The sequence below is a fragment of the Stegostoma tigrinum genome, chromosome 11, assembly GCF_030684315.1.
Source record: "Stegostoma tigrinum isolate sSteTig4 chromosome 11, sSteTig4.hap1, whole genome shotgun sequence".
Taxonomy (NCBI): domain Eukaryota; kingdom Metazoa; phylum Chordata; class Chondrichthyes; order Orectolobiformes; family Stegostomatidae; genus Stegostoma; species Stegostoma tigrinum.
The window spans coordinates 53469568-53494184 of record NC_081364.1 but is presented as its reverse complement, the minus strand read 5'-3'; the positions used below and the strand labels follow the sequence as shown (position 1 = coordinate 53494184).

Sequence of the window (24617 nt, the reverse complement as noted above, 5' to 3'; positions counted from 1 at the left end):
AACTGGGCATAAGAATCATTACTTCAGAGTTCTCCTGTTGAGTAATGGAGTTCAACTGGTTTATAACTAGATAAATGTATCTGGGCTGTCTCAATTTTGATTTCCAATTTGTACTTGGCTGATCTTAATCATTGTGCATCAATGAACATCAGTTCCCCTGAGTTAAGGGAAAGAAATCAATTACAATTTTTGTTTCTGATCCATTTTCGATAAGTGAGCAAAAAACATATGAGGACCAGACTGGTCTCCACTCTTGACATTCTTAAGTGAAATAATCCGCTGATGCTATTCTCAAGATTTCAGTACAGTACCATTTGAATCCAGCATCCATGGAATTAAATCACAGCAAAAGGTAAACATCTTTGGGAGAAGCAATATGAAGGAAAGAAAACTGACAAGAGAAATTATAATAATCGTTACTACGCATGAAACAACAACAATGACTCTGTCAGATTTTCTTTATTCTCATTTAAGTTCTTGATTTGGTTTGAGTTTTCAAAGCTGTTGGTTCAGGGACTAGAAAAAGACATACCTCATACATGTAGTCATAGACAAGTCCTTTCTCCTCAAAAAGACATTCCCATTTTCCCACAGAAGCTGGTGGTGGATCTGTAGATTTTACAGACACAAAGTCACGTAAGAACGCATCAAATATTTTTCGACCTTCTTTGTCACAGGATGCACCAATTGACCAAATCAATGCAAAGCCAAAGGCAGCCTGAAAACAAGATGAAGTCAATTTTAATTTTTTAGAAGCAGAGGGATATGAAAAATTAACAATAGAAATAGGGGCCAAATCCCATTGAGCCTACTCTGCCACTCAAGTGATTATGGCTGATGTTTGACTTCAACTGTGCTTTCTGCCATACTCCCCATTTCCCTATAGTTCCCAGGAGTCCAAAAAAAAATCTGCCTTTCTCAATCTTAAATATATCCAATAATCAAACACTGATAATTCTCTGGGATTGAGAGGGCAAAGGCAAAGACAATCTTTTGAGTGAAGGAATTTCTTATCTCAGATCTAAATGATAAGCTCCTTATCCTGAGACTGTGCTCCCATCCCTAGTCAGGAGAAATAACTTTTCATTGTCTACTCAGTCAAGCACGTCCAATTAAAAGACAAAAAAAGTCATTGAGTTTAAAACTGTCACAAAATGCGAAAAGTGGAAGGGTTTAAAAGAATGGGGAGCATGGCATGCACCTACAATGGGCAAAGGCTCGTGCATAAATGTTAAAGAAGCAGGTGAACATGTTACAGCTGTTCTATTATCACAAGGAACCCCTGAAGAACTTGGAGTTTTGAGCTATCCCCAAACGGCTGCTGATTTGAATGTTCTCAGTTGCTCCAAAGCAGGCAGAAAGAAGATTAGTAGGTTAAGACAAGTTTCACATCCCAAAATATATCAATTTTTGTCAAAACATAATAATAGAAATAAATCAAGTCCCTTAAGTTTATTCTGCCCCTAAATGAGATCATGCTTGATTTATATCCTGATTCCATTTCCCCACTTCAGACAATTACCATTTACTAACAAAAGTCTACTAATCTCAGATTTAAAATTATTGAGCTAGCCATACTTTTTGTGAAGAAAATGTTTGCTAATTTCTTTCCTGAATGGCCTGGTTTGATGTTATGCCTTCAAGTCTAAGCATCCTCCATTACAAGCCCTAAAGTCCTGCTCATGTGCCAGTGTTGGAGTGGGGTTGACAAAGGCAGAAGTCACACAACACCAGGTTATAATCCAACACGTTTATTTGAAATCACAAGCTTTCAGAGTGCTGCTCCTTCGTCAGGGGAACTCCTTAGCTGATAAAGGAGCAGCACTTAAAAAGCTTGTGATTTCAAATAAACTTGTTGGATTATAACTTGGCGTCGTGTGACTTCTGGCATATGGCTGGTTTCATAACAGCATACTTGTCAAGTCTTTAAATAGCCTAATTCCTGCTTCTATTGTTGGTGCCAGGACATCCTCATGGACAAGATTGTATCATGACTGTTGGGACTATTTAATTGGGCCATGGTAGCAAATCCAGAAGTTTCAGGCTACACTAGTGCAGTTCATTATGTACGCACAGCTCTGACTAGCACTAAGGCAGGGAGGAACATCTGCCCTTTTGTTTTCTGAATGGTGTGAGGCATAAGACCACAGCATTTATGCTCCAAGAAAAATATTAACACATTCTGTTTGATTCATCAATTCTAAAATTCGTGATTTATTATAACCTGCATAGTAGCTTGATCACAATTATGTCGTAATTGCTCTGAAACCAGAAAGGAAGTAACCTCAGGTCACTTACACACAGCGTCCAGTTACATTTAAAATGGCTTTGTAGAGGTCTGAAGTACACCACCTAAGCACTCAGAACTATAGAGAGGATTTAAAAAAATTGTTAGCACTAGTTTTCTTCTTGCAAAATTGAAAGTTACAGTAAGGGTATTCATTTGTACCATTATCCATACACGAATGTTTTTGGGATCCGAGTCTTCTGTCAGTGTTTCACTGAGAAGCATCTCAAAAAGACGAGTCAACGAAACCACAGTGTTGCTGTCAGATGTTGGAACAAGTTCCTGAATATTTAACATGGATTTTATATCAGTTAAATTCATTCATATAATGCAAACTGATAATAACAAATAGTTCAGTTAGACTTTACTGTTTGTCAATACAAATATTTATTTTCTTACAAATTCATTTATTATTACTTAGGAGGAATTCTAAACTTATTCTGGATACTAAATTTTCTAATCTGTTTTACTGTTGTAATAGGGCAGATTTTGACATGGGAAACCGTGGTCAAAGAATGCTCTGGTGATCTGGTTTTCTGCTCCAGAACCTATCTTACAGATTTCCATCACAGTTTAATTTAAAAAGCTTTTGTATAGATTTTCCCCCAGAGTAGGTGTAAAGCAGTTTCTGTAATCATCAGTTGACCCTTGCTTTCAGGTAAGTGGTGGAGTGAAGGTTTCGGAAGAGAAGGATGGCAGTTAGTTATGGGAGACTGTGACATTGTTCAGCACAAATGGGCACATTTATTTATATTAGACGCACAAAAGAGTCCACCAAAACAGACTCATCAGATTTCAAAACACCTACAGATCTGTTTCTGCCAACAAGAAAATCACAGCAGCTTCCTTGCTTAGGTTCTGGTTAAAATTTATCAGGTCCTATGCACAAAAGTTTACAAAGCTTGTACCTGCTTTAAGCTTCATCCACCACTAAATTCACCATATAGGAACACCATCACCTGTGGATTGGAAGGAAATTTGCAGCTAGTGGTGTTCCCTTTTCTGCTGGCCTTGATGGTCTAGGTGGGAGAAATCATGGGTTTGAAAGGTGCTGTAGAAGGAGGCTGGGTACATCCCTGCAATGCCTGTTATACATGGTACATGCAGTGTGTTGGTGGTCAAGAAAGGGAGTGTTTAAAGTGGTGGATGGAGCACTAATCAAGTATGCTACTTTATCCTGGACTGTAGATGGACAAAACAAAATCAATATTTATATTTTCATACAAAAGAAAAATCCTTCAGATGGTGGGAACCTAAGACAACAACAGAATATGCTGGAAGCACCTTGCGGGTCAGGCAGCATCTGTGGAGAGACGAACAATGACACCAAACTTGGATACCATTTTGAGAGGAATGACCAACTATTTTGTACACATTAAGCTAAGAGAGCTTGAAAAGGAGAGTACTTTGGTTTTGTTGTTGCATGCAATGCAAATATTATGATGTTACAATTATCATAATAAATGTTTCATGTTTATATGACTGTCCAGCAAAAAAATGCCCAGCCCTGTTCTTCACAATATTGGGATGCTCTTCTGGCTCTGTTCCTCTAAAGATATTATATTGAAATATTTAAAGCAAAATAGTTATAACAGCAAAGGCAGAAAATTTACAAATGGTAAAGTTAGCCATTATCATTTGTAATTTCTGAAGACACTCCGCTTTAAAACATATTTATCTTTAATCCATTTCACCAACCGTGGATGGGATGTATAGGCATTCAGATTAGTTGAGATTTTGGATCCGTAGATATCTGACACTAATTCAAAAAATCATGGCCCAATTCATGCTGTAGCATTGAAATGTATTAGACTTAGAATTAGAAGCTTCATTGTCATGTACTCACGTGAGTACAGAGAAAAATTTACAAGGCACCGCTTACGGCATCATCTTAGGTATCAAAGTACCTAGCTATGGATTTTTAGTACAAATTCTTAGGAGAAAAACATCAGAAAAATAAAGTAATTAAAAAGTCCAATGATAAATATGAAAAAATAGAAATTAGAAATCTACATAGCAGTGATCATCTTGGCGCAAATAAGAATATTCCGAGGTAATAAAGTAATTTGACCTAGAAAATGCAGAGGAATAGTTGCTCTACTTCTACTTCACCAGAACAGACTCATCAGATTTCAAAACACCTACAGATTTGTTTCTGCTAACAAGAATATCACAGCAGCTTCCTTGCTTAGGCTCTGGTTAAAATTTATCAGATCCTATTCACAGGTTTAGATAGAGGATCTGGATCGGTGCAGGCTTGGAAGGATGAAGGGCCTGTTCCTGTGCTGTAATTTTCTTTGTTCTTTGTACTTGCATGCAATTAACCTCAGCTTAAATTTAACTTTTCTTATATACTCTTTCATATACAAAAGAAGAATGCATAGAATCATTCAGATAAATTGCAACCGTTAAGGCCCTTTAATTTGCTTCTTATAGTCTAATGAAACTAAATGTACACTAACATGCTGCGAAGGCCGCATCGTCTCTCTGAGAGATTTACCAAGCATACTTGAATGAATGAGTCGTATATCTATTCACAACTAAATTTCCGAGCTTGCTGTTTCTTTTCCTTTTATATTTACTTGAAGAAAAACTCATTCCATTTGTTTTTCCTCAACCTAGTGGATCATGAATCAACTATTGTAGACATGGGGTTGGTAACAATATGCCCTCAAAACTCCACCACTCCACTTTGAATTGCAAGTAAGTTCACAAAGGTGATTTATGATGAATACCTTGCTAACTTTCTATGTGAAAACAATAAGAATGCACTCATTTTTCCATTTTTACACAAGTGACATCAAGATATTTTTATTTTTATTTTGAAGCATTAATGTGCAAAAGTAAATAATTTTCATAGATGTGGCTTTAATCAAGATTTAATCTAATATCACATGGGAAAATGGCTGTGGAAACAAAATGTGTAAGCATGTGCTTTTTTTTAATTAAAGATCAAATACCAAACCAAGTTAATATTAATTAATTACTATTTAGATTTATCCACAGCAAATTGATAACATGGCTTCAGTTAAAAGATTTTCCCATTGCCCCTTTAAACTGTAGGCTGAACCTGAATTCCCAGTTAGCTATTTGGTACATCAACTCAAACAAGTTCAATTTCAGGACTGAAAATCACTACACTCCTCATTCCTACTGGACAAATCATTCAAGTTTAGTTACTTCAAGTAAGTGTTTTATGACAATTCAACATTCAATTATATTTTGCAGTTTTAAATAGTTACCCTTTGTTTACCTTGCACTGTTTGCGAAGGACATGAAGTGCAGGAGGCACCAGCCAATCAAAAAGATCTTCCAAAAGATTCAGCATGTCTTTATGATGTGATATATTTGAGAGAGTTTTAAGCCAGGATGTTACAATAGGCTTCCACCCCAGTTGGGCTGGCTCCAGATAGATCATACCACAACGACTGACAGTGGCTGGCTAACAATACAAAACAAAATCTGCTTACGATGTATACCAAAGCCGTTTTCTTTTCTTAATGTAATTGACTCACTTAATAATTACATTTTAATTCAGTATTTCAAACTGCAAACAATTAAACAATTGATCATTTTCGATCTGCAGGAGAAAATAAAAGTGCTCTTACTGAGGCTTGGGAAAGATCCATTGCTTCAAAAATGAGGCTCATCTGTGATGACATCTGAATGATCTCTCCACTCATCAAACATAGCTAGTTTAAAAAAGCAATAATTATTATTTCATGATTGATAACGATTTTTTGAACAAAGATAAATTGGAATTTAAAAAGGACAGTATACAAGTACAATACCCAAAATACTCCATTAAATATTTCTGAACCGTAACGTCAGATTTTAACAAGTGCAGAGTTGGAATCAAGAGGCTTTCAGATGAGAAACAGGCTTGCATTGTCAATCCAAGAAGAAGAGATAATTATAATCTCTGGATCTTATCACAATCCTACAATAAGTTCCATGTTATTTATTGAATGTTCGTAGATGTGTGCATCATTGCTCATCACTAATTGACCTTGACAGGGTGGTGCTGATCTGCCTAATTGACCCTCTGTGGATGTAGGTGTACATAAAATGCTGTTAGGAAAAGAGTTCCAGGATTTTGAGCATACGCAGTCAAAGAATAGGGATATAATTTCAAAGAAGGATGGTGCAGGCTTGAAGTGCAAATTCACGTAGCAGTATTCCCATGCATTTACTGCCCTTGTCCTTCTAGATTTTCAAGGTTGCTGAAAGGTGCTGCAGAGAAGCTTTGGCTGTTTACTAACAGCAAATCTTATACATAGTGGAAACAGTGTGCACTGTGTATTAGTAGAGGGTGTGAATGTTGACGGTGGTGGACAGTGTGCAGTCAATGGGCTGCTTTGTCCTGGATGATGTTAAGTTTATCCGGTGCTATTGCAGCTGAGGCAAATGGAGAGTATCACATTATATCCCTGACTTGTGCTTTGTAGATGGTGGACAGACTTTGGAGAAACAGGGTGTTACAGAATTCTTAACCTCTGATCTGATTGTGAGGCATCAGGCAATCATGATCAGAGAAGACATAAATTCAAGGCTGAACTGATGTCTGATTTCCTTGTGAGGAACAAAGGATCATTTCTGATTCTCTACCTACAAGAAACTTATACACTTAATGCTGGGGTCCTGGGGAGCGTTGCTGAACAAAATAACCTAGGAGTGTAAGGTAATAATTTCTTGAAAGCAGAATCACAGGTAACCCGGGTAGCGAAGGAGGTGTTTGGTATGTTTGCCTTTATTGGTCAGTGCATTGAGAATAGGAGTTGGGATGTCATGTTGCAGCGGTATAGGACATTGGCTAGACCACTTTTGGAATACTGCATTCAATTCTGGTCTCCTTGCTTTCGGAAAGATGTTGTTAAACTTGAAAGAGCACAGAAAAGATTTATAAGGATGTTTTTTGGGTTGGAGGGTTCGAGCTCTAGGGAGAGTCTGAAGAAGCTGGTGCTATTTTCCCTGGAGCATCAGAGGCAAAGGTGTGACCTTTAAGAGAATTATAAAATCATGAGGTTGACTGGATAGGTTTAATAGCTAAGGTCTTTTTTTCCCAGGATAGGGGAGTCCATAAAACTAGACGGCATAGGTTTAAGGTGAGGGGGAAAAATTTAGAAGGGACCTTAAGGGGCAACCCTTTCACACAGAGGACAGTGCGTGTATGGAATGAGCTGCCAGAGGAAGTAGTGGAGGCTGGTATATTTAAAATGCATCTGGATGGGTACATGAATAGGAAGGGTTGAAAGGGATATGGGCCAAATGCTGGCAATTGGGATGAGATTAATTGAGGATTTCTGGTCGGCATGGACATGTTGGTCCAAAGGTTCTGTTTCCATGCTGTACATCTCTATGACTCTATGACTGTTCTAAATAGCTAGTTTCATAGTTCTTAGGTTTCAGAAAGTAACTTTTAAACTGTGAATTGTATATTTTTGAACAGGGATTAATGGAAATCCCCAATTAACAATATTATATTATAAGGGGATGGGTCTGCGTGGGATGTTTCGCGGGGCAGTGTGGACTTGTTGGGCCGAAGGGCCTGTTTCCACGCGGTAGGTAATCTCATCTCATCTAAACAGGCTTCATGTAAATGTAAAACAAACAAAGCCTGAACTCATTACGCTTAAAATAGTAACCCCTATTATGGTCATAGTTGATTGTGCAATCCTTAAACAACAGATACCCATCTTTAAGTTTTGGGTACAACCATGATTTCTACAATTGTTTCAGTAAGGGATTTAAATTAAATAAGCCCCAGTGGAAAGAAATAAAAATAAATGCTGAAACAAAGATATTTTTGTGGACCCAGCTGATCTGAAGAGAGGATAATTATATCCATTACAGATACCAATTATTTATGTGGGTCATAAATTCACAAGAACAAAAGAGTCTTGTGAATGATGCAAGCAATAATTAGTTTACATTTCGAATTGGAACAACCAAGCATGCCACATCTCCATGGAAATAGGCTCTGGTGGTTCATAAAGGAACATTGATGGGTCTTGTAACCAAAGGTTAGTAGAAGGCTCCACATGAAATCTTGGACCTCAGAGACTAGCTGGAATACAGAAAAAAAAAACCGAGGTGAATTTTGGAGAGCTCTGACTTATTTTTGTATTGGTATCAGCAGAAGAGACTGAACCTTCAAGTTTTGCATAAAGTTTAAGGGAACTCTTGCATGGCATCAGGTGGGTAAAAGGCATTATTGATGTAAAGGAGAAATTGTTTTTGATATCACCAGCACTTACTAACTATAGTGTTTTTACTATGCTGGCCTTGTTTAATTTTTGTCATATCATTGCATATACATAGTAAAATTTGCTTTTGCAAAAGGGAAGTATTTTAGTCACAAGATGATTAAAATTAATGGTTCTGACTGGTGTTGTGTTATCTCTCACTGTCATTATATCAGTGTATTTTTATGAGATTTTATCATATCATCTGACTTGAGAGTATAAAGGCCTCATACTCCATCTTGTCTTGGATCACTTGAAGCATGCTGCTTTAGTGTGACCTATGAGCTTAATATTAGGTGGACACTCATATTCCTGCAGAATGCAATATTTACACAGCCAGCTGTAATTAATGCCTGTTGAATTCTGCAATACCACGCTATCAATGCCAAATTTCTGATGTTGAGAAATAATATATGCATCGCCACGTCAGGTAAACACCCTGTTGGATGAAAACTCACTCCATGGTAACGGTGGTGGTCATCTAAAAATAATCCAATTTGTTGGTGGTAGATACCAGGAAAATGATCAAAAACCAATCAGACAACAATATTTGACAACAGAGCATTTGGACAGATGGACAATTTCTTATCATTCAGGTGCAACAGTTTCTGTGAATACAGTAAGTAGGGAATGAACCATCAATAAAAACAACTAATTTCTTTTAATTCACAAAATGTTCTTTCAAAACAATAGACATTTCTAAGACTGCTTTAATTAAAAGAAAGGAAAAAACAAAAAGGATGCAGTGCACATCTGAGCTGGAGCTCAAAGCCAGTAAAGTGCCGTAGATCAAGTACAGCTCTGTTCCTGACAATTGAAACATGGGTAACAGTTTTCATAAAAGCAGCTGCAACATTTTTAATTTATGCTGAAATAAAGTCAGGGACATACAGCTTAAGTTGGATGAGGTGCAATCATAGATAGCAGAAATTTTATTATGGGCTGAGCATCTAGTGATACTAGTATTGAGTTACAACTCCTCATACAGCTTTTGCAATTCTGTTCAGTAGATCAAGCAATAAAATGATCTCAGGAAAGAGCTTTATTGTTAATAAAGAGTGGCTTCACAGAATTGTCACAGCCGTCCATTGCTTGGACTATAAGAAAGATCCAGAAAAGACTAGAAGGTTCAGAAAGACCAGCTGAAGGTAAGATTTGACTTCCAGATTAATAGATTTCAACTCATGTCATTCAGACAGCAACTCCAAAACTCCACAGCAAAAGGCATGGATGTGACTTTATCTGAAAGAACTGTCAGATGGGCTGATTGAGATACTTATCATCTCTATACAAATTAAAACATTTGGAAAGGATCTTATCGGTAAGAGAAAGAGCCAAACCATTGACACATTACTTGAAAATGAATGCAAGTATGGCAGGCCACCAACAATTACATGATTTTGGTACAGCTAACACTACTGCCATGGTCAGTAAAATGTACCAAACGAACAAAATTGTCATCAGGTACAGTTTGGCACATCTACCCAAAAGCTGTCCAGCTTTTCTTGCTATCTATTGCACCAAGGTACGTTGGGTATGCGTATGCAGGAAATCTGATTCCAAATGTCGTCAGACTCCAGAACAACACATAGATAACTAAAATATGGTACAGCATTACAATAGTGGTAGTAATGCAAGTGTTATGAAGGTGGAAAAACACATAAATGGCATTCACAGTGAACCAAGCAAAAAGAAAATTTCAGGAATGACCAAGCTTCTTAACATCACACAGCATGTCAATAGTATAAGGCAATCAGAAACTTACATGAAAATGCAAGACATCACACACTGATAACCAGATCGGCACCCGAGCTAGTAGTGCCAATTACCACTACTCCTCCTGAAAAACATGTACCTCAGCAAATGACACCTCATGGTACATGGGAGACCATCTCACAGCGTATACAGGATCAACAATTCAGTGCTTTTCAGAATCTTACTGCACTGCCAATTTGCTTCCTGAAATTTTTTACCTGGGAGGATGTCAACTATCAGACTATTGAGATGTTTGAATCCCATCATGGAGGGTTTGAACTCAATAAAGATAAATCTGGCTTAAGAGTTTAATGATGACCACAAAACCATTGTCAACCATTGGGAAAAATCCATCTGGTTCAAAAATGTCCATTCGGGAAGGTAACTGCCATCCTTATCTAGTCTATCCTACGTGTGACTCCAAATCCACATATGGTGCTCCTCCACATGGATGAAGAATTTCATTGTCTACTGCAAAGAATGCGTCAGCAGTATTGCTGATTGAGCTGATCAAGTCCTAAGGCATATTGCTGCTAGACTGGATTTGCAGCAGGTAGTGAGAGAACCAACAAGAGGGAAAAACATACCTGACCACATTTTCACCAATTTGCCTGCCACAGACATATCTATCAATGATAGTATTGTTATGGAGAAGGGGAGGTTAAATGAAAGAAAATCCTTGATAGTCACTTCAAAAATAACAACTGACAGTTTATTTATTTAACACTAGCAGTGAAAAAATTAACAGAATTACTAACAAACTGAACAATTCTCTACTAACTCCTAACTATTCTCTAACTAAACAAAATTCTACTGGTATGCTATTCCAAATAACACAAGTCGCACTTATGTAACACAAGTAGTAAGGAAATAAATGAAAACTTAGTCTCCCAAAGTCTACCTGCCTTTCTTGCACTGATCTGGCTGTCACGGATGTTTTCTGTGAGGAATCTTAGCTAGAAGTCCCGTGGTACCTTTTATGGATAGATAGTTCTTTCTTAGATATCTTAGAGATTTCTTGAGAGAGCTAGATGGTTATTTCTCAGATGGTGGTTCACTCTCACCCCGATTTTCAAAACTCCCTTCTCATGCACCTTGGATGACGTATCAATTTTCTTACAATCGCACTGGTCCAAAGTTGTCAAAACCATCCGCTTTAAATTCAACGGACTTTCAATTACTAAATGCTTGGTTTAAATTAATTGGCTGATTCCAGCTAGGTGGCAAAACATGAAAACAAGCCTAAAGTTTCCTATCACACAGCCAATTGATACATGTTTCAATTTCAGAACTGGCTGTACTTATTCAGTGCTTACAGGCACATTTTCATTTAAATCTCCAAGCTCAGAAAAGCACTTTATCTCTTAAAGGAATCATGTACTCTCTTCCCTTATCATTTTTACAAACAAATTCTAGCTTCCAATTCATGATAACGCTACACAACTTTGTAACAGTATTGGTACAAGTCACCAGCAGACAATCCTTGAGAATGCTTTACATCATGCTGTGTGGCACTATCATGCTAAATGGGACAGATTTTGACAGATCTAGCAACAGGCATGAGATGCTGTGGGCCATCAGCATCAGAAAAATTACACTCCAATACAATCTGCAACGTCATGACCCAGCATATCCATCACTCTACCATTACCTTCAAACCAATGGATTAGACCGGTTCAATGGAGAGTGCAGGAGGGCATGCAAGAGCAGCACCAGGCATACATACAAATGAGATGTCATTTAATGAGGCTACAGGACAGGACTATATGCATACGAAGCAGCATAAGCAGCAAATGACAGACAGAACTAAACATTCCCACAATCAATGAATCAGATCTAAACTTTACAGTCCTGACACATCCATTCATGAAGGGTGGTGGACAATTCAACACTGTACTGTTTCCAACAGTTAGCCAAAACATGTTCCATCCAGCAGAACATGGACAGGATTATTGAAAATGAATCTGGTTGTAGTTGCATTGGTGACAAATATTATTAATCCTATATTATGGTATAGGATTAGCCAAAAGCAAGCATTATTAAAACCTTGACCCCACTGTGGGGTGAAATCACAGATTGGTAATTAACAGCACAAGGTATTAGGTGAATGTCAGCTAATAAACTTCCTTGGGTTAATTTACTGCACCCATGTAGTCCATCCCAATCCAGGGGAAAGAAAGGATGCTGAAAAAAAACGCCAAACCCACAAGGCAAGGAGTCTCAATGTTCCTTTCACTGTATATTCTCAACTTTACAGACTAGGCATATCAGTTGAAAGTCTTGCTCAAGAAGGACATCCCTACGGTGTGATAATATAACCATTTGACTCTCTCAAACAGGTTCAGTTAGTAAAATCTTACTAAATCTTACCCAAGAAAAAGCACAATTCTTGAGATAGATGCATCACAAGAAGGCCTAGACATGTCTTTTGCAAGACTAAAAACCTATTGTCCTTATTTTGAAAAAACCTGCCATCTCCAAAAGCCGAATATTCCAAATAGAGTTTGAGATATCAGCTCTAATAATTAGCATTCTGCTGTTTCTCCACATTCTTATTTGACAAGAACTTCAACATGGAAACAGATAATGACCCACTAGAAATGATCTGCTGCCAATGAGTGCCCTGTCATGTTTTTAGCATCTACTTGTCAAGATGCAAGAATATGAACTTTGGAATGGAGTTTAAGATAGGAACCAGAGTGTTTACATCAGGTACATCAAACAGATTACCCAACCTTCATCGAGACCGAGATGTTCAATTTGATCTACACATTGATGCTCTAGATTACAAAGTTTCAGATGTTCTCAAAATTTATCAGTGCCAACAGCCAGCAATCAGCAACTGCCAAAGATGACCAATTATAATAGTTGCAAAAGATCATTATCCAGGGATGACCTGAAATTATAAATTATATAGAAGATCTGTTCATATTGGGCATATGGAGACAAAGAAGTACTCATACCAAAAACATTAATGCCAAGTATCATGTCCATGTTACACATCAGGGACATATAGGCATTGAGCACATACACAGCCAGCACATGAATCTGTGTACCAGCCAATGATGAATCAAAATATTCAATGACATGTGAATGTACGTAAGGCATACAAATATACCAATCCTAGCAGCAGACGGAATTTCTACGTCCACAAGATGTTCAATACATTCCTTGGACGAAAGTAGCAATAGGCTACTCATAGCACCTGGGGAAGACTACATTCTTCTGAAAGATTACTTCTCTAAATTCTCTGTTGTTAAATGACACAGCAACATAATCAGTATGACCACCACTGACACAATGAGCAACATCTTCAGTTTATTTGATTTCCCAGAATGAATAGTGTTTGATAATGGATTGGGATTTACTGGCTAGCTACTTCAAGATATGTGGGGAGTGAGCCATATTAATCATCATATCACTGTTCATATTGAATCATTTTGTTGGTTGTATGGTGCACACTATCAAATCAATGAACATTATGTGTTGAGCAATGAAGCAAGATTTCTTAATTGCATTGCTGCAGTTTAAAGCAACACAAGGTGGAAAGGCTTACCATTCCCAGCACCATTTATGCTTGCCATTTGTCTAACTATTCTGAGACACAGATATTCTTCTTCGATGACAGAGGAGAATGAAAAAGACATACGATGACCGAATAGGTAGAGTTCTACCACAACAGCACAATGGATAAATAGTACAAATTAGAAATGCAAATACAAATATTTTCATATCAGCAAAGGTTTCTAGAATATGGAGTCAACCCAGATTATACAAAGTCATTATTGATTATGGTGCTACATTGCAAAGGATCAGAAGTCAACTCAGATTGATGAACGACACACCAATCATGCATCAAAAACAGGAGGAAAAATATACAGATAATAATGATTGCTCAGTGATGATTAGAGATGTCAGGTTGTTAAGTAAGTGCAACAGAGAACAACACCCAAAATAAAAATAGAAATTGCTGCGACAAACTCTGCAGGGGTCTAACACCCATTGTGGAGAGAAAGCAGAGTTAACTTGACAGGTTCAGTGAGCCTTCTTCATAACAATGTGTACTTTTCCAGACATGTTTACGATCGGGACGTGTTGTCAAATCTCCAAAGTATTACACTAAAGTCTGAAATATTAGTCTTGTAAACTCTGTACAATTAAGTTGACAACATAAACAAGGTTTTGGGATATGGTTTTGTTTTTGGAAAAAAAAAGAATGTTGAGCTGTATCTCATGGTCAGTATGCCATTGTACCTCTAAGATAGATCTCATGAGATCATCACTGTACATTAGCATGTTGCCTCATACACCATCTTACCTTGGATACCTGAAAGCATACTGCTCTTTTCCAACGTAATATCTCAATATTAGCCAAGCAACTAATGTGCTTTCAGTTTGCAACATGTAAACATAAATACTGAGCTGTAAAAAAATGTTATGTTAGATTCTTCAATATTATGATATTTATGACCAGTCTCTTGTGTTGTAATGGATATCATAAATAATACCACATCGGATAAAACACACTCCTGGAGGCAAACTCACACCAAATAGGCTCATAATAGAACCATAAAAAGCTTTTAATAGCTTACTTTTGTGACTATTTTCTCTCCATGGAACTCTCTTGCAACAGGTTTTCCTCGTGTAGTCCCAACTTGTATTGTTGGAATTAAAATTGTTCCAGAAGCTGTATCACAAGTTTGGGCCCGGCCTTTGAAAATTTATAAACTCTTTTTTTGTAAGGAATTCCAAAGCCTTCTAAAACCTAAAATAGCTACTTGCAAGAGTACAGTGCAAACAGGGAAGGATGAGCTCTATTTATTTTCACCCTTGCCTGTTTCATTCTTACACAGTTCAAGAGGTTAAAATTGCTACACATCTTCATTCACTTCAAAGAAATCTTCAACTTCTTTGCACTTCACAATAGTCACAACTTCACATGTTAGCACTGTCAACAAATGTTACGTAATTAAATCCTTTCATGTCTTGCTTCTTCCTATCTCTGTAACATCCTCTAGACCCCAACAATTTGAGAATTCCAAATTTCTCAAGCTTGGAGTGTTCATCACCCTCTTAACTCCAATATTAGTGACTGCACCTTAAGCCAAATAGACCCTTAGCTCTAGATTCCACCTCTAAAAGTAGATTACTCTACTTCTCTATTTGTCTTTCCTTTAAGTCTTCTTCTAGTCGACTGTTATTAACTTGTTTGGTGTAGTGTTTTTTTTTCTAATTACATGGCTATGAAATGTCCAAGGACTTGCTTCTATGTTAAAGATACAACATCAATGCAAGTGGCTGTTCTTATTGTTAAACTAGAAATATTCTGTGGATATTAGATTTAACTTGGATTTATCAGCTTTTAGTTGAAAAATTCAAATCATAAAAATATTTAGTCCAAGATCAAGCTGAATGTTATTTGTGATGAAAAACTGATTTACCTTCTTATTATCATCCAGAACTGTGTTCATGCTTTCAATCCATAGGGTATCAATAGGACCATCAAATATCACCCATTTACGATCTGGAGTATCTGCAGAAGCAAATTCTCTGAAGGTATTTGCAATAATGCCATCAGTCCACTGTAGATTTTGGAAAAGTAAAGTCCAGTGAACACGTAAAATATGAATCTGTTAATTTGCTCAATTACAAGCAAAACTATTCTGGATACAAATATGACTCATAATTGTGGATTGCATTTTCATTCACCTCATCATTTGACTCACATTGCCATTTTTCAATGTTGCTGACTTAGTTACGTTAAGGCCAAATACATTTTTCTCAGAGAATGTGTGTCTGTGATCATCTTGAGCATTTCTAGGACGTTAGGTCATTGTAAGAAGTTTAGAAATATGTCATCTTCCCTTCTTATTGCCTACTGTCACATAACTTTCGGAAAAAATATCTTGGAATTCACTAAAAAATGTTGATCTTGTTTAGACAGACTTGACCTAAATCTGACAAATGTCTATTTGTTAAGATTTTAAATAAATGCAGTTTTAAAATTATGCTTTCAAAAACACAGTCCCCTAAAGGCAAATATTCATGTCAGGTACTAGTGAGGCTCCTGAACATGTTAACCCATGCATGCTCCCAAAAATACAAAATAAATTGCTGACTCCTTGTTTGTTTATTTGCAAGTTGCAGAAATTCAAATCTCTGTAACTAGATGAACAGATCTTAATTCCTGACCCGGTGATTGATATACAAAATTCTGCGAAAAGGAAAATTTCTAATATTTAGTAAGCATCCATTAATGGGAACAAAAAATTTGGAACAGTGTCAAAATCATTACAAATGTACGTAGAATATTGAGCCATTATTTTAAAATTTATTTTTTGTTCTTCCTTTCCAAGCTTTGAGACAGATAAGGTGCCTACATAAGTTATCAATTTCCAAAATAATACTATATTCCACCTACCTCATGTGAAACTAGATCAAACTGTCCAAATAGCTGGCCCATGGTAATTGATTTAGGGTTTACAGTACGATAAATAACTTTTTCCTCCTCATTCAAACCACGTTCATTCATAAGTGTCAGTGTGTCTGCCAATACATGCAAAATCTTGGTCTTTCCAGCAAAAGGCTCCCCTACAAGCATGAATCTGTTCAATGGAAAAAAAACAGAAATAATCTGACAGTTTGTTTTGCACAGTGATATATTATATATTTTCCAATTTCTTCTTTTTTGGTGTCTTGTTTTCAATTTCAGATTTTAAATAGTCAAATCATCTAATTAAGACATCCCATCATAGGATAACCCATTTATTTATTTTAACAAGAAGACTTTGATAACATGTAGATGAATTATGTTTAACTTTTGTCGATGAGTTTTGCTTTAAGGCAATAATTTTGCAATCCTGACTCAATTATTTATCACCAGAACCATGGTCCATATTCCAGCAAACACACTGGGGGTGGGGAAGTAAACTGATCCCCAGACCATTGCAAGACTAGCTAAACAATTTAATTGGTTTGAAATGGGAGAGTACTATTGCTTAGATACCAATGAGATGGCTTTTATTAAAGGGCAGAAGTTTAAAAGACTTTAAAAGATAAGCTATAAATCACTGCCACATTCCCCTTTCTCTTTCAAGATAAGGTGGTACATAACTGTGAATGGCAACACCCGACCAGTAAGAGCCAGGCTTTTCCTTACCACCTTTCCTAAATAGTGGCACCACATTAGCCAGCGCCAGTCTTCTGGCAAATCACCTGTAGATATCGATGATACAAATCTCAACAAAAGGGCCTAGCAATCTCTTCCCTAGCTTCCGACAGAGTTCTAGGGTATGCTTGATCAGATCCTGGATGTTTATCCAATTATGCAATTTACGACATCCAGCACCTCCTCTGTAGTATGGACATTTTTCAAGATGTCGCTATTTATTTCCCATGTTCTCTATCTTCCATATTCTTCTCCACTGTAAATACTGATGCAAAATACTTGTTTAGTATCTCACCCATCTCCTGCAGTTCCACACAGGCAACCTTGAGGATCTTTAAGGGGCCCTATTCTCTCCCTAGTTCTCCTTTTGTCCTTAATGTATTTGTAGAATCTCTCTGGATTCTTCTTAACCATATTTGCCAAAGCTATCTCATATCCCCTTTTCGCCCTTCTGATTTCCCTCTTAAGTATACTCCTACTGCCTTTATCCTGGGAGTGTTGGTCACAGATAACATGCCATTCTTTGTCAGTGGTGAATTTGAGTATTTTTGAAAGTCAAATGTTATTCATCATATAATGGCAGCTCCATACCGTACATCATCCAACGGTTTGATACAAACAGCAGTCCAAACTTTGAAGTCAGGCTTAAAGAAAGCTACCAAACTGTCCTGGTTGATTATAGGACCAACCCTCAGGCAACTACAGGCTTAGCTCCAGCCGAGTTGCTGATGGGAAAATGACTCTGCACCACATTAAACCTGATCTTCCTGAATCTGGGGAAAGGTTGCATCTGGAATGGCAATGCTGTACATAAGATTCTGCTAATCAAGGCAGAAAATTTAGTTCAGGGGAACAAATTTTGGTGAAGGAACCACGGGAATAGCTCTGCATGGGTAAGAGGCATGGTTGACATGAGGTCAGGTCCAGTAACATATAAAGCTTGGGTAGGTGCAAGGATCTTAAACAAGTCTATGGAATTTATGAAGGGGGAAAACTCGTAGACAGTGCAGGAGTATAACATGCCTTGACTGCCTTTCTGACTGTTCCAGAAACTGTGCGTTCTTCCTTTCCATCAAATCTTGAAGTCAGGCTTAAAGAAACAGCCTACAGCTTCACTAGCTACCAAACTGTCCTGGTTGATTGTAGGACCAGCCCTCAGGCAACTACAGGCTTAGCTCTTGAAGATACCTCAGAATTTGAGATAGACATGGCAGATGTTGCCACTCAGCACTTTTGCCGCATGAAGAGGAGAACAAATTCCTTCTGAGATGCTCTGGGCACAAGAGGTGAGCTCCTGTGATTTACGCCACCCGTGTCAGAGGCGGAATCGGAAGAACCTTATCTGGTGATAAAACGCCCATGAGGAATTACAAGTAAAAGAACAAGCCTATGTTCTCAGATTCAGAGGGGGAAGGATATAGTGATTGTAAAGAAGTCAGCCAGGTAGACCTCAGAATATGAGTTCTCTGACCCCGGGGCTGTTAATCTGGTTCAATCAGGGAGACCTGGCTGACAGATATAAACAGGAGTGTCAGGGGTTCTGTTCACTTAGTGCTGGCTTTCAGGAAACTCAGTATCAAGGTCTCTCCACATGTAAATAAATGGCTACGGGAAAGTGGCTTCCGTGGAGTCATTTCACAAAGAACTTAAACAGGACTTTGATGTGGTGGCATATCAAAAAAGGTTGTTGAGTTTGGATAAATGTGAAGTATTGCATTTTGGTAAAACAAAGAAGGGCAGGACTTATATAGTTAATGGTAGTGCCCAAGTAGTGTTGTTGAACAGAGAGACCTAGCAGTTCAAGTTAGATAGTTCTTTGAAAGTGAAGTCGAAGTTGAACAGGGTGGTTACGAAGGCATTTAGCACGCTTGCCTTTATTGCTCAGATCTTTGAGTTTAGGAGTTGGAACATCATGTTGAAGTTGTACAGGACATTGGTGAGGCTACTTTTGGAGTACTGTGTATAGTTCTAGTTGCCCTGCTATAGAAAGAATATTATTAAATTGGAGATCGTTCAGAAAAGATTTGCTAGGATGTTGCCAGGAATGGAGGGTTTGAGTTATAAGGGGAGGCTGGATAGGCTGACTTCCATCACTGGAATGTAGGAGGTTGAGAGGTGACCTCAGAGATTTATAAAGTCATGAGGAGCATAGATAAGGTAAACAGCAAAGGTTTTTTCCTTCGGGTGCGGGATTTAAAGATGAAGGACCGTATTTTTATAGTGACAGGAGAAAGAATTACTTAGGGTATGAGGTGCAACTTTTTTAAACAGGGAATGGTTCATATGTAGAATGAACATCCAGAGAAAGTGGGGTGTGCGGGTACAGTTCATGTTTAAAACACATTTAGTACATGAACAAGAAAGGTTTACAGTGAAATGGGCCAAGGGCAGGCAGGTGGGACCAGTTTAGTTTGAATTTTTTTTTCTCCTCATTTCTACACATTTGTGGGACGTTGACATCACTGGCTGGCCAGCATTTATTGCCCATCCCTAATTGCCCTTAAGAAGGTGGTGGTAAGCTGCCCTCTTGAACCACTGCAGTTCTCCTGTTGTTATTAGGGATGGAATTCCAGAATTTTGACCCAGTGACAGTGAAGGATCGGCGATATGTTTCCAAGTCAGGATGGTGAATGGCTTGGAGGAGAATTTGCGGATGGTGGTGTTCCTATATGTCTGATGACCTTGTCCTTCTAGATGGAAATGGTCTTGGGTTTGGAAGGTGCTGTCTGAGGATCTTTGGTGAATTTCTGCAGTACATCTGTAGATAGTACATGTTGCTGCTACTAAGCATCGGTGGTGGAGGGTATGGATGCTTGTCAATGTAGTACCAGTCAAGTCGGCTGATTTGACCTGGATGGTGTCAAGCTTCTTGAGTGTTGTTAGGGCTGCATTCATCCAGGCAACCGAGGAGAGTTCCATCACACTCCTGACTTGTGCCTTGTGGGCAGGCTTTAAGGAGTTAGGAGTTGAGTTACTCGCTGCAGTATTCCTAGCTACTAGCCTGCTTTTATAGTCAATGTGTTTGTTGTGAGTCCTGTTGAGTTTCTGGTCATTGATAATACCCAGGATGTTGATACTGGGGGATTAAGTGATGGTAACATCATTGAATGTCAAGGGATGATGGTTAGTTAGTCCCTTATTGGTGATGGTCATAGTCTGGCATTTGTGTGGCATGAATATCACTTGCCACTTATCAACTCAAGTCTGGATATTGTCCAGATCTTGTTGCATTTGAACATCAACTGTTTCAGAATCTGAGTAGTTGTAAATGGTGCTGAACATTGTGTGATCATCAGCGAACATTCCCACTTCTGACCTTATGATGGACGGAATGTTATTAATGAAGCAGCTAAGATGGTTAGGCCTAGGGCACTACCCTAAAGAACTCCTGCAGAGATGCCCTGGAGCTGAGATGATTGACCTCCACCAACCACGATCATCTTTCTATGTGCCAGGTATGACTTCAACCAGCAGAGAGCTTGCCCCCGATACTCATTGATTCCAGTTTTGCTAGGGTTACTTGATGCCACACTCAGTCAAATGCAGCCTTGATGTCAAGCTCACCTCTCACTTCACCTCTGGAATTCATCTCTTTTGTCCATGTTTGAACCAAGGCAGTAATAAGGTCAGGAGCTGGTGGCCCTGGCAGAACGTAAACTGGGCGTCACTGAGCAGGTGCTGCTTGATAGCACTGTTGACGACACCTTCCATCACTTTCCTGATGATTGAGAGTAGACTGATGTGGTGGTAACTGGCCGGGTTGGATTTGTCCTGCTTTTTGTGTACAGGACATATTTGGGCAATTTTCCACATTGTTAGATGGATATCACTGTTGTAACTGCACTGGAACAGCTTGGCTCAGGAAGCAGCAAGTTCTAGAGCACAAGTCTTCAGTACTATTGCGAGAATGTTGTCAGGGCCTGCAGCCGTTGCAGTATCCAGCGTATCCAACCATTTCTTGACATCACGTGGAGGGAATCGAATCGACTGGTATCTGTTAGTATCTGTCTGATTATGGTCGGTGTAGACTAATTGGACCGAATGGTATGTTTCTGTGTAGTATGACTCTATGGCTCCATTTCCTGGGCTTGCCCATGCAATTCCATGATGGAATATGTAAAAGATCAGGAGGAGATCTTTTGCATTGGCACGCATGCGCACGCACACGCCTGTGCACACGCACACACAATGTGAATGATTCATCATTGCTGTTGTCTCCTTGCTTTCATACATTTATTAAAATTCTGCTCTGAGTATATTTTTGTCTCTTCAATCTAATTTTTTGTGCTATTCAGTTTTCATTTTCCCTTCAGTGATAACCTAATTAGAAGTTATACTCCATGAAAAGCACAGTATAAATACAAATTGTAGTTGTGTTACACATAGCAAAAAATTGTTAAATTTGTTTTTGAAGAGTTATCACAAATATTCAAGATATGCCCAGAAATTATTTATCATATTTTATATAAAGCTGAAACACTTCATTCTCACTCACCCATGTCTTACAATCATCATTTCATAGGTTTGGATCATTTTAGCCAGGAAAGGCTTCACTGGCTGGACACTCTGCCTATTGCAGCATTCAACAGTACACTCAAGGAAAAGCTACATTGTTAAAAAAAACACAAGAGTTAATTTACCTATCAAAGGTAAACAATGTGAGGACAAAAAAGATAGTAAAGGAGCGGAGGTAACTTTTCAAAAATATATAGACATTTAAGAAGGATCCTGGGTCAAAGGAAACAATATTCGAAGAGAATTTATCATGCCTTCTTACAACAATAAATTTAATATTCTGTTTTGTTTTATTGAAATTACATTATCTTTCATAAAACTCCTACCCGGTAGTCAGCTTCAGGAAGTTCAACACCTGGAAATAGATCGCTTGTTATACCATTAAACAATGGAATATCATGTGACAAGAACTTGGGCTCATTCACATCCTTAATTGATCGCAGCAACTAAAGACAAAATGGAAATATTGTTTTCAAGTTATACAAACAAATACACTAAGATATAAAGCAATTTATTTTCTCAATCTGAATGAAAAACAAAAATAATTTTCAGAACTTGTGCTTGATAAAATACAGGAAGAAAAGTAGTTTAAGCATAGACTTTTAAGGTTATGTAGATCTTTATATCAGAAAGATAGAAACTATTTTCCACTGGCTGGGATATCTAGAACTAGGGAACCTAGCCTAATGTTAGAAATTGACCTTTCAGGAGTGAACCAAGGGAAGAATTTCTACGATATCACTGAATGATGGAACATGTGTTTCCATACTTACACGAATAATTATTTACAACTATATTTTCACATAGCAGTGCAATGGTTTTATTCTTAACTACTCTTATACAACTTGAATGCCTGATCTCAAAGAACACCTGTAGTGATAGTGTTGTAAGGTTGAGTAGAGCACTTGTGGATTGGAAGACAGACATTAGGATTTATTTGTAAAATGATAGGGGTGGAAAGAGTACGTAGTCCCTTTAAAAGATGATGCGTTTTTTCTAGGCTTGGAGATTTAGAAAAATGTCTATGAGCAGCAGCAGGCAAACAGAGTTCCTGAAATTGAAACATTTGTATCAAAAGACTACACGATTAGCAACCAGTTTGAATATCAGCCAATTAATTTAAACCAGGCACTTAAAGACTAAAAACCAATTAAATTTAAACCTGATGATTTTGATAACCCAGGACCAAGCCTATTATAAGAAATTGATAGGTCATCAAGGATATAAAAGAAGAGGATATTTGAAAATCAGTGTGAGAGCAACTGCCATTTCTTAGAGTTAACAACCAGCAGCCCAAAAGAGAAAATCACTGCTCTCGCAGAATTGTAAGCTCTCAGGCAAATATCATCTGACTAAAAGGTACAGTGGCACTCTTGGCTGACATTCCAGACACAAGAATTTGAAAGGAATTCCTGACTAAAGAACAGAGGCAAAGGCACTGAACATTCTGGAAGACATGTTGGCTGTAATTTCAAAAGACTATATTTTAAAGCTTTTTTTTATTAATTTGGTTTATCTAAGTGGTACTTTTATCTATTGGAACAGCATACCATTAGAATTCTGTTTTATTCAGGAATAGTTAGTAGTTGAGGGTAGAATTGTCTGGTTTGTTAGTAGTTCTGTAATTTGTCCACTGTTAGAGTTAGAAAATAAATTGTTACTTGTTGATTACAGAGTGACTGCCAGGAGTTCATTTCATTTAACCACCCCTTTAAAACAGATTGAGGAAAGAAGCACGTTATACCAATTTTCAGGCTTCCTTTAACAGATTATGAAGTGAGGTAAGCTTCTCTGCGTGTTTTGGCTTTTGTTATCAGAGAGGAGTTGCTCTTCGCTTTATAACAGTAGACTTTAAAATGATATCCTCAAACCAGATCATTACAGATTAATCACCATGGATTAACTGGTCATGACAACAATCAATTTAAATAAAGTTAAATTATGTGGAAAATAGAATCATGCAAAACAACCTGTTTTGACTGAGAGGTAACTAAGTGACACTAAACTGTGTGAAAACATGAAGCCACCTGGAGATGTTTTTCTGGAATGTCTGGAACAGTACTTAAAGTACCTTGAAATGGTGATACAGCATATAATCTTAGATTCAGAATCACACAATGTTAAGGACTTTGCTTAATTCAGTGGGCTTCACCTCTGGCTGGGATGTAAGAAGGCAGTGAGACTTTTTGCCAACTTAATGTATTTGTTACTTGCTGTTGGACTTCATCTTGGACTGGGTTCTTGAACAGTGCCAGGAACCCTGAATTCTCAAGGCCAGCTGTTATCACTGTTTAATATATATATTACTAATAAATATGTTAATTTGGATTACTTAACCCATGAAGCTTTTTCATTAGATCCCACCAAATCCACCATCAAATCCTAACACCAAAATAGAAAAGCAACTCTATGAAGTTAAAGGTGGTAGTTTATCTGTTTTTCAGTGCCATGTCATTACCTCTGCCATCCATTTAAGGTTGGTGACCCTTTGGAATTCATTACCACAGGAAGTAATTGATGCCAAAATGTATTCAAAACACGACTAGACATAGCACTTGAGACGAATGGTATCAAAGGTTATGGGGAGCAAGCAGGATTGGGCTATTGAGTTGGATGATCAGCCATGATCCTGAAGAATGGGGGAGCA

At 37.8% G+C, this 24617-nt stretch overlaps 1 protein-coding gene across 1 annotated transcript in view; it reads right to left on the bottom strand.

The window, feature by feature from the left end:
- Positions 1–24617, bottom strand: part of dnah12 (dynein, axonemal, heavy chain 12) — a 318710-nt gene that overhangs the window by 168242 nt on the left and 125851 nt on the right. Inside the window, exons 29-36 of the mRNA XM_059649958.1 lie at positions 22297–22416; positions 21951–22060; positions 16709–16892; positions 15729–15869; positions 5896–5979; positions 5541–5729; positions 2450–2569; positions 533–718 (exon numbers count right to left, since the gene is read on the bottom strand). Coding sequence (XP_059505941.1) covers positions 533–718; positions 2450–2569; positions 5541–5729; positions 5896–5979; positions 15729–15869; positions 16709–16892; positions 21951–22060; positions 22297–22416 — 1134 coding nt within the window. The remainder of the gene's footprint in view (positions 1–532; positions 719–2449; positions 2570–5540; positions 5730–5895; positions 5980–15728; positions 15870–16708; positions 16893–21950; positions 22061–22296; positions 22417–24617) is intronic.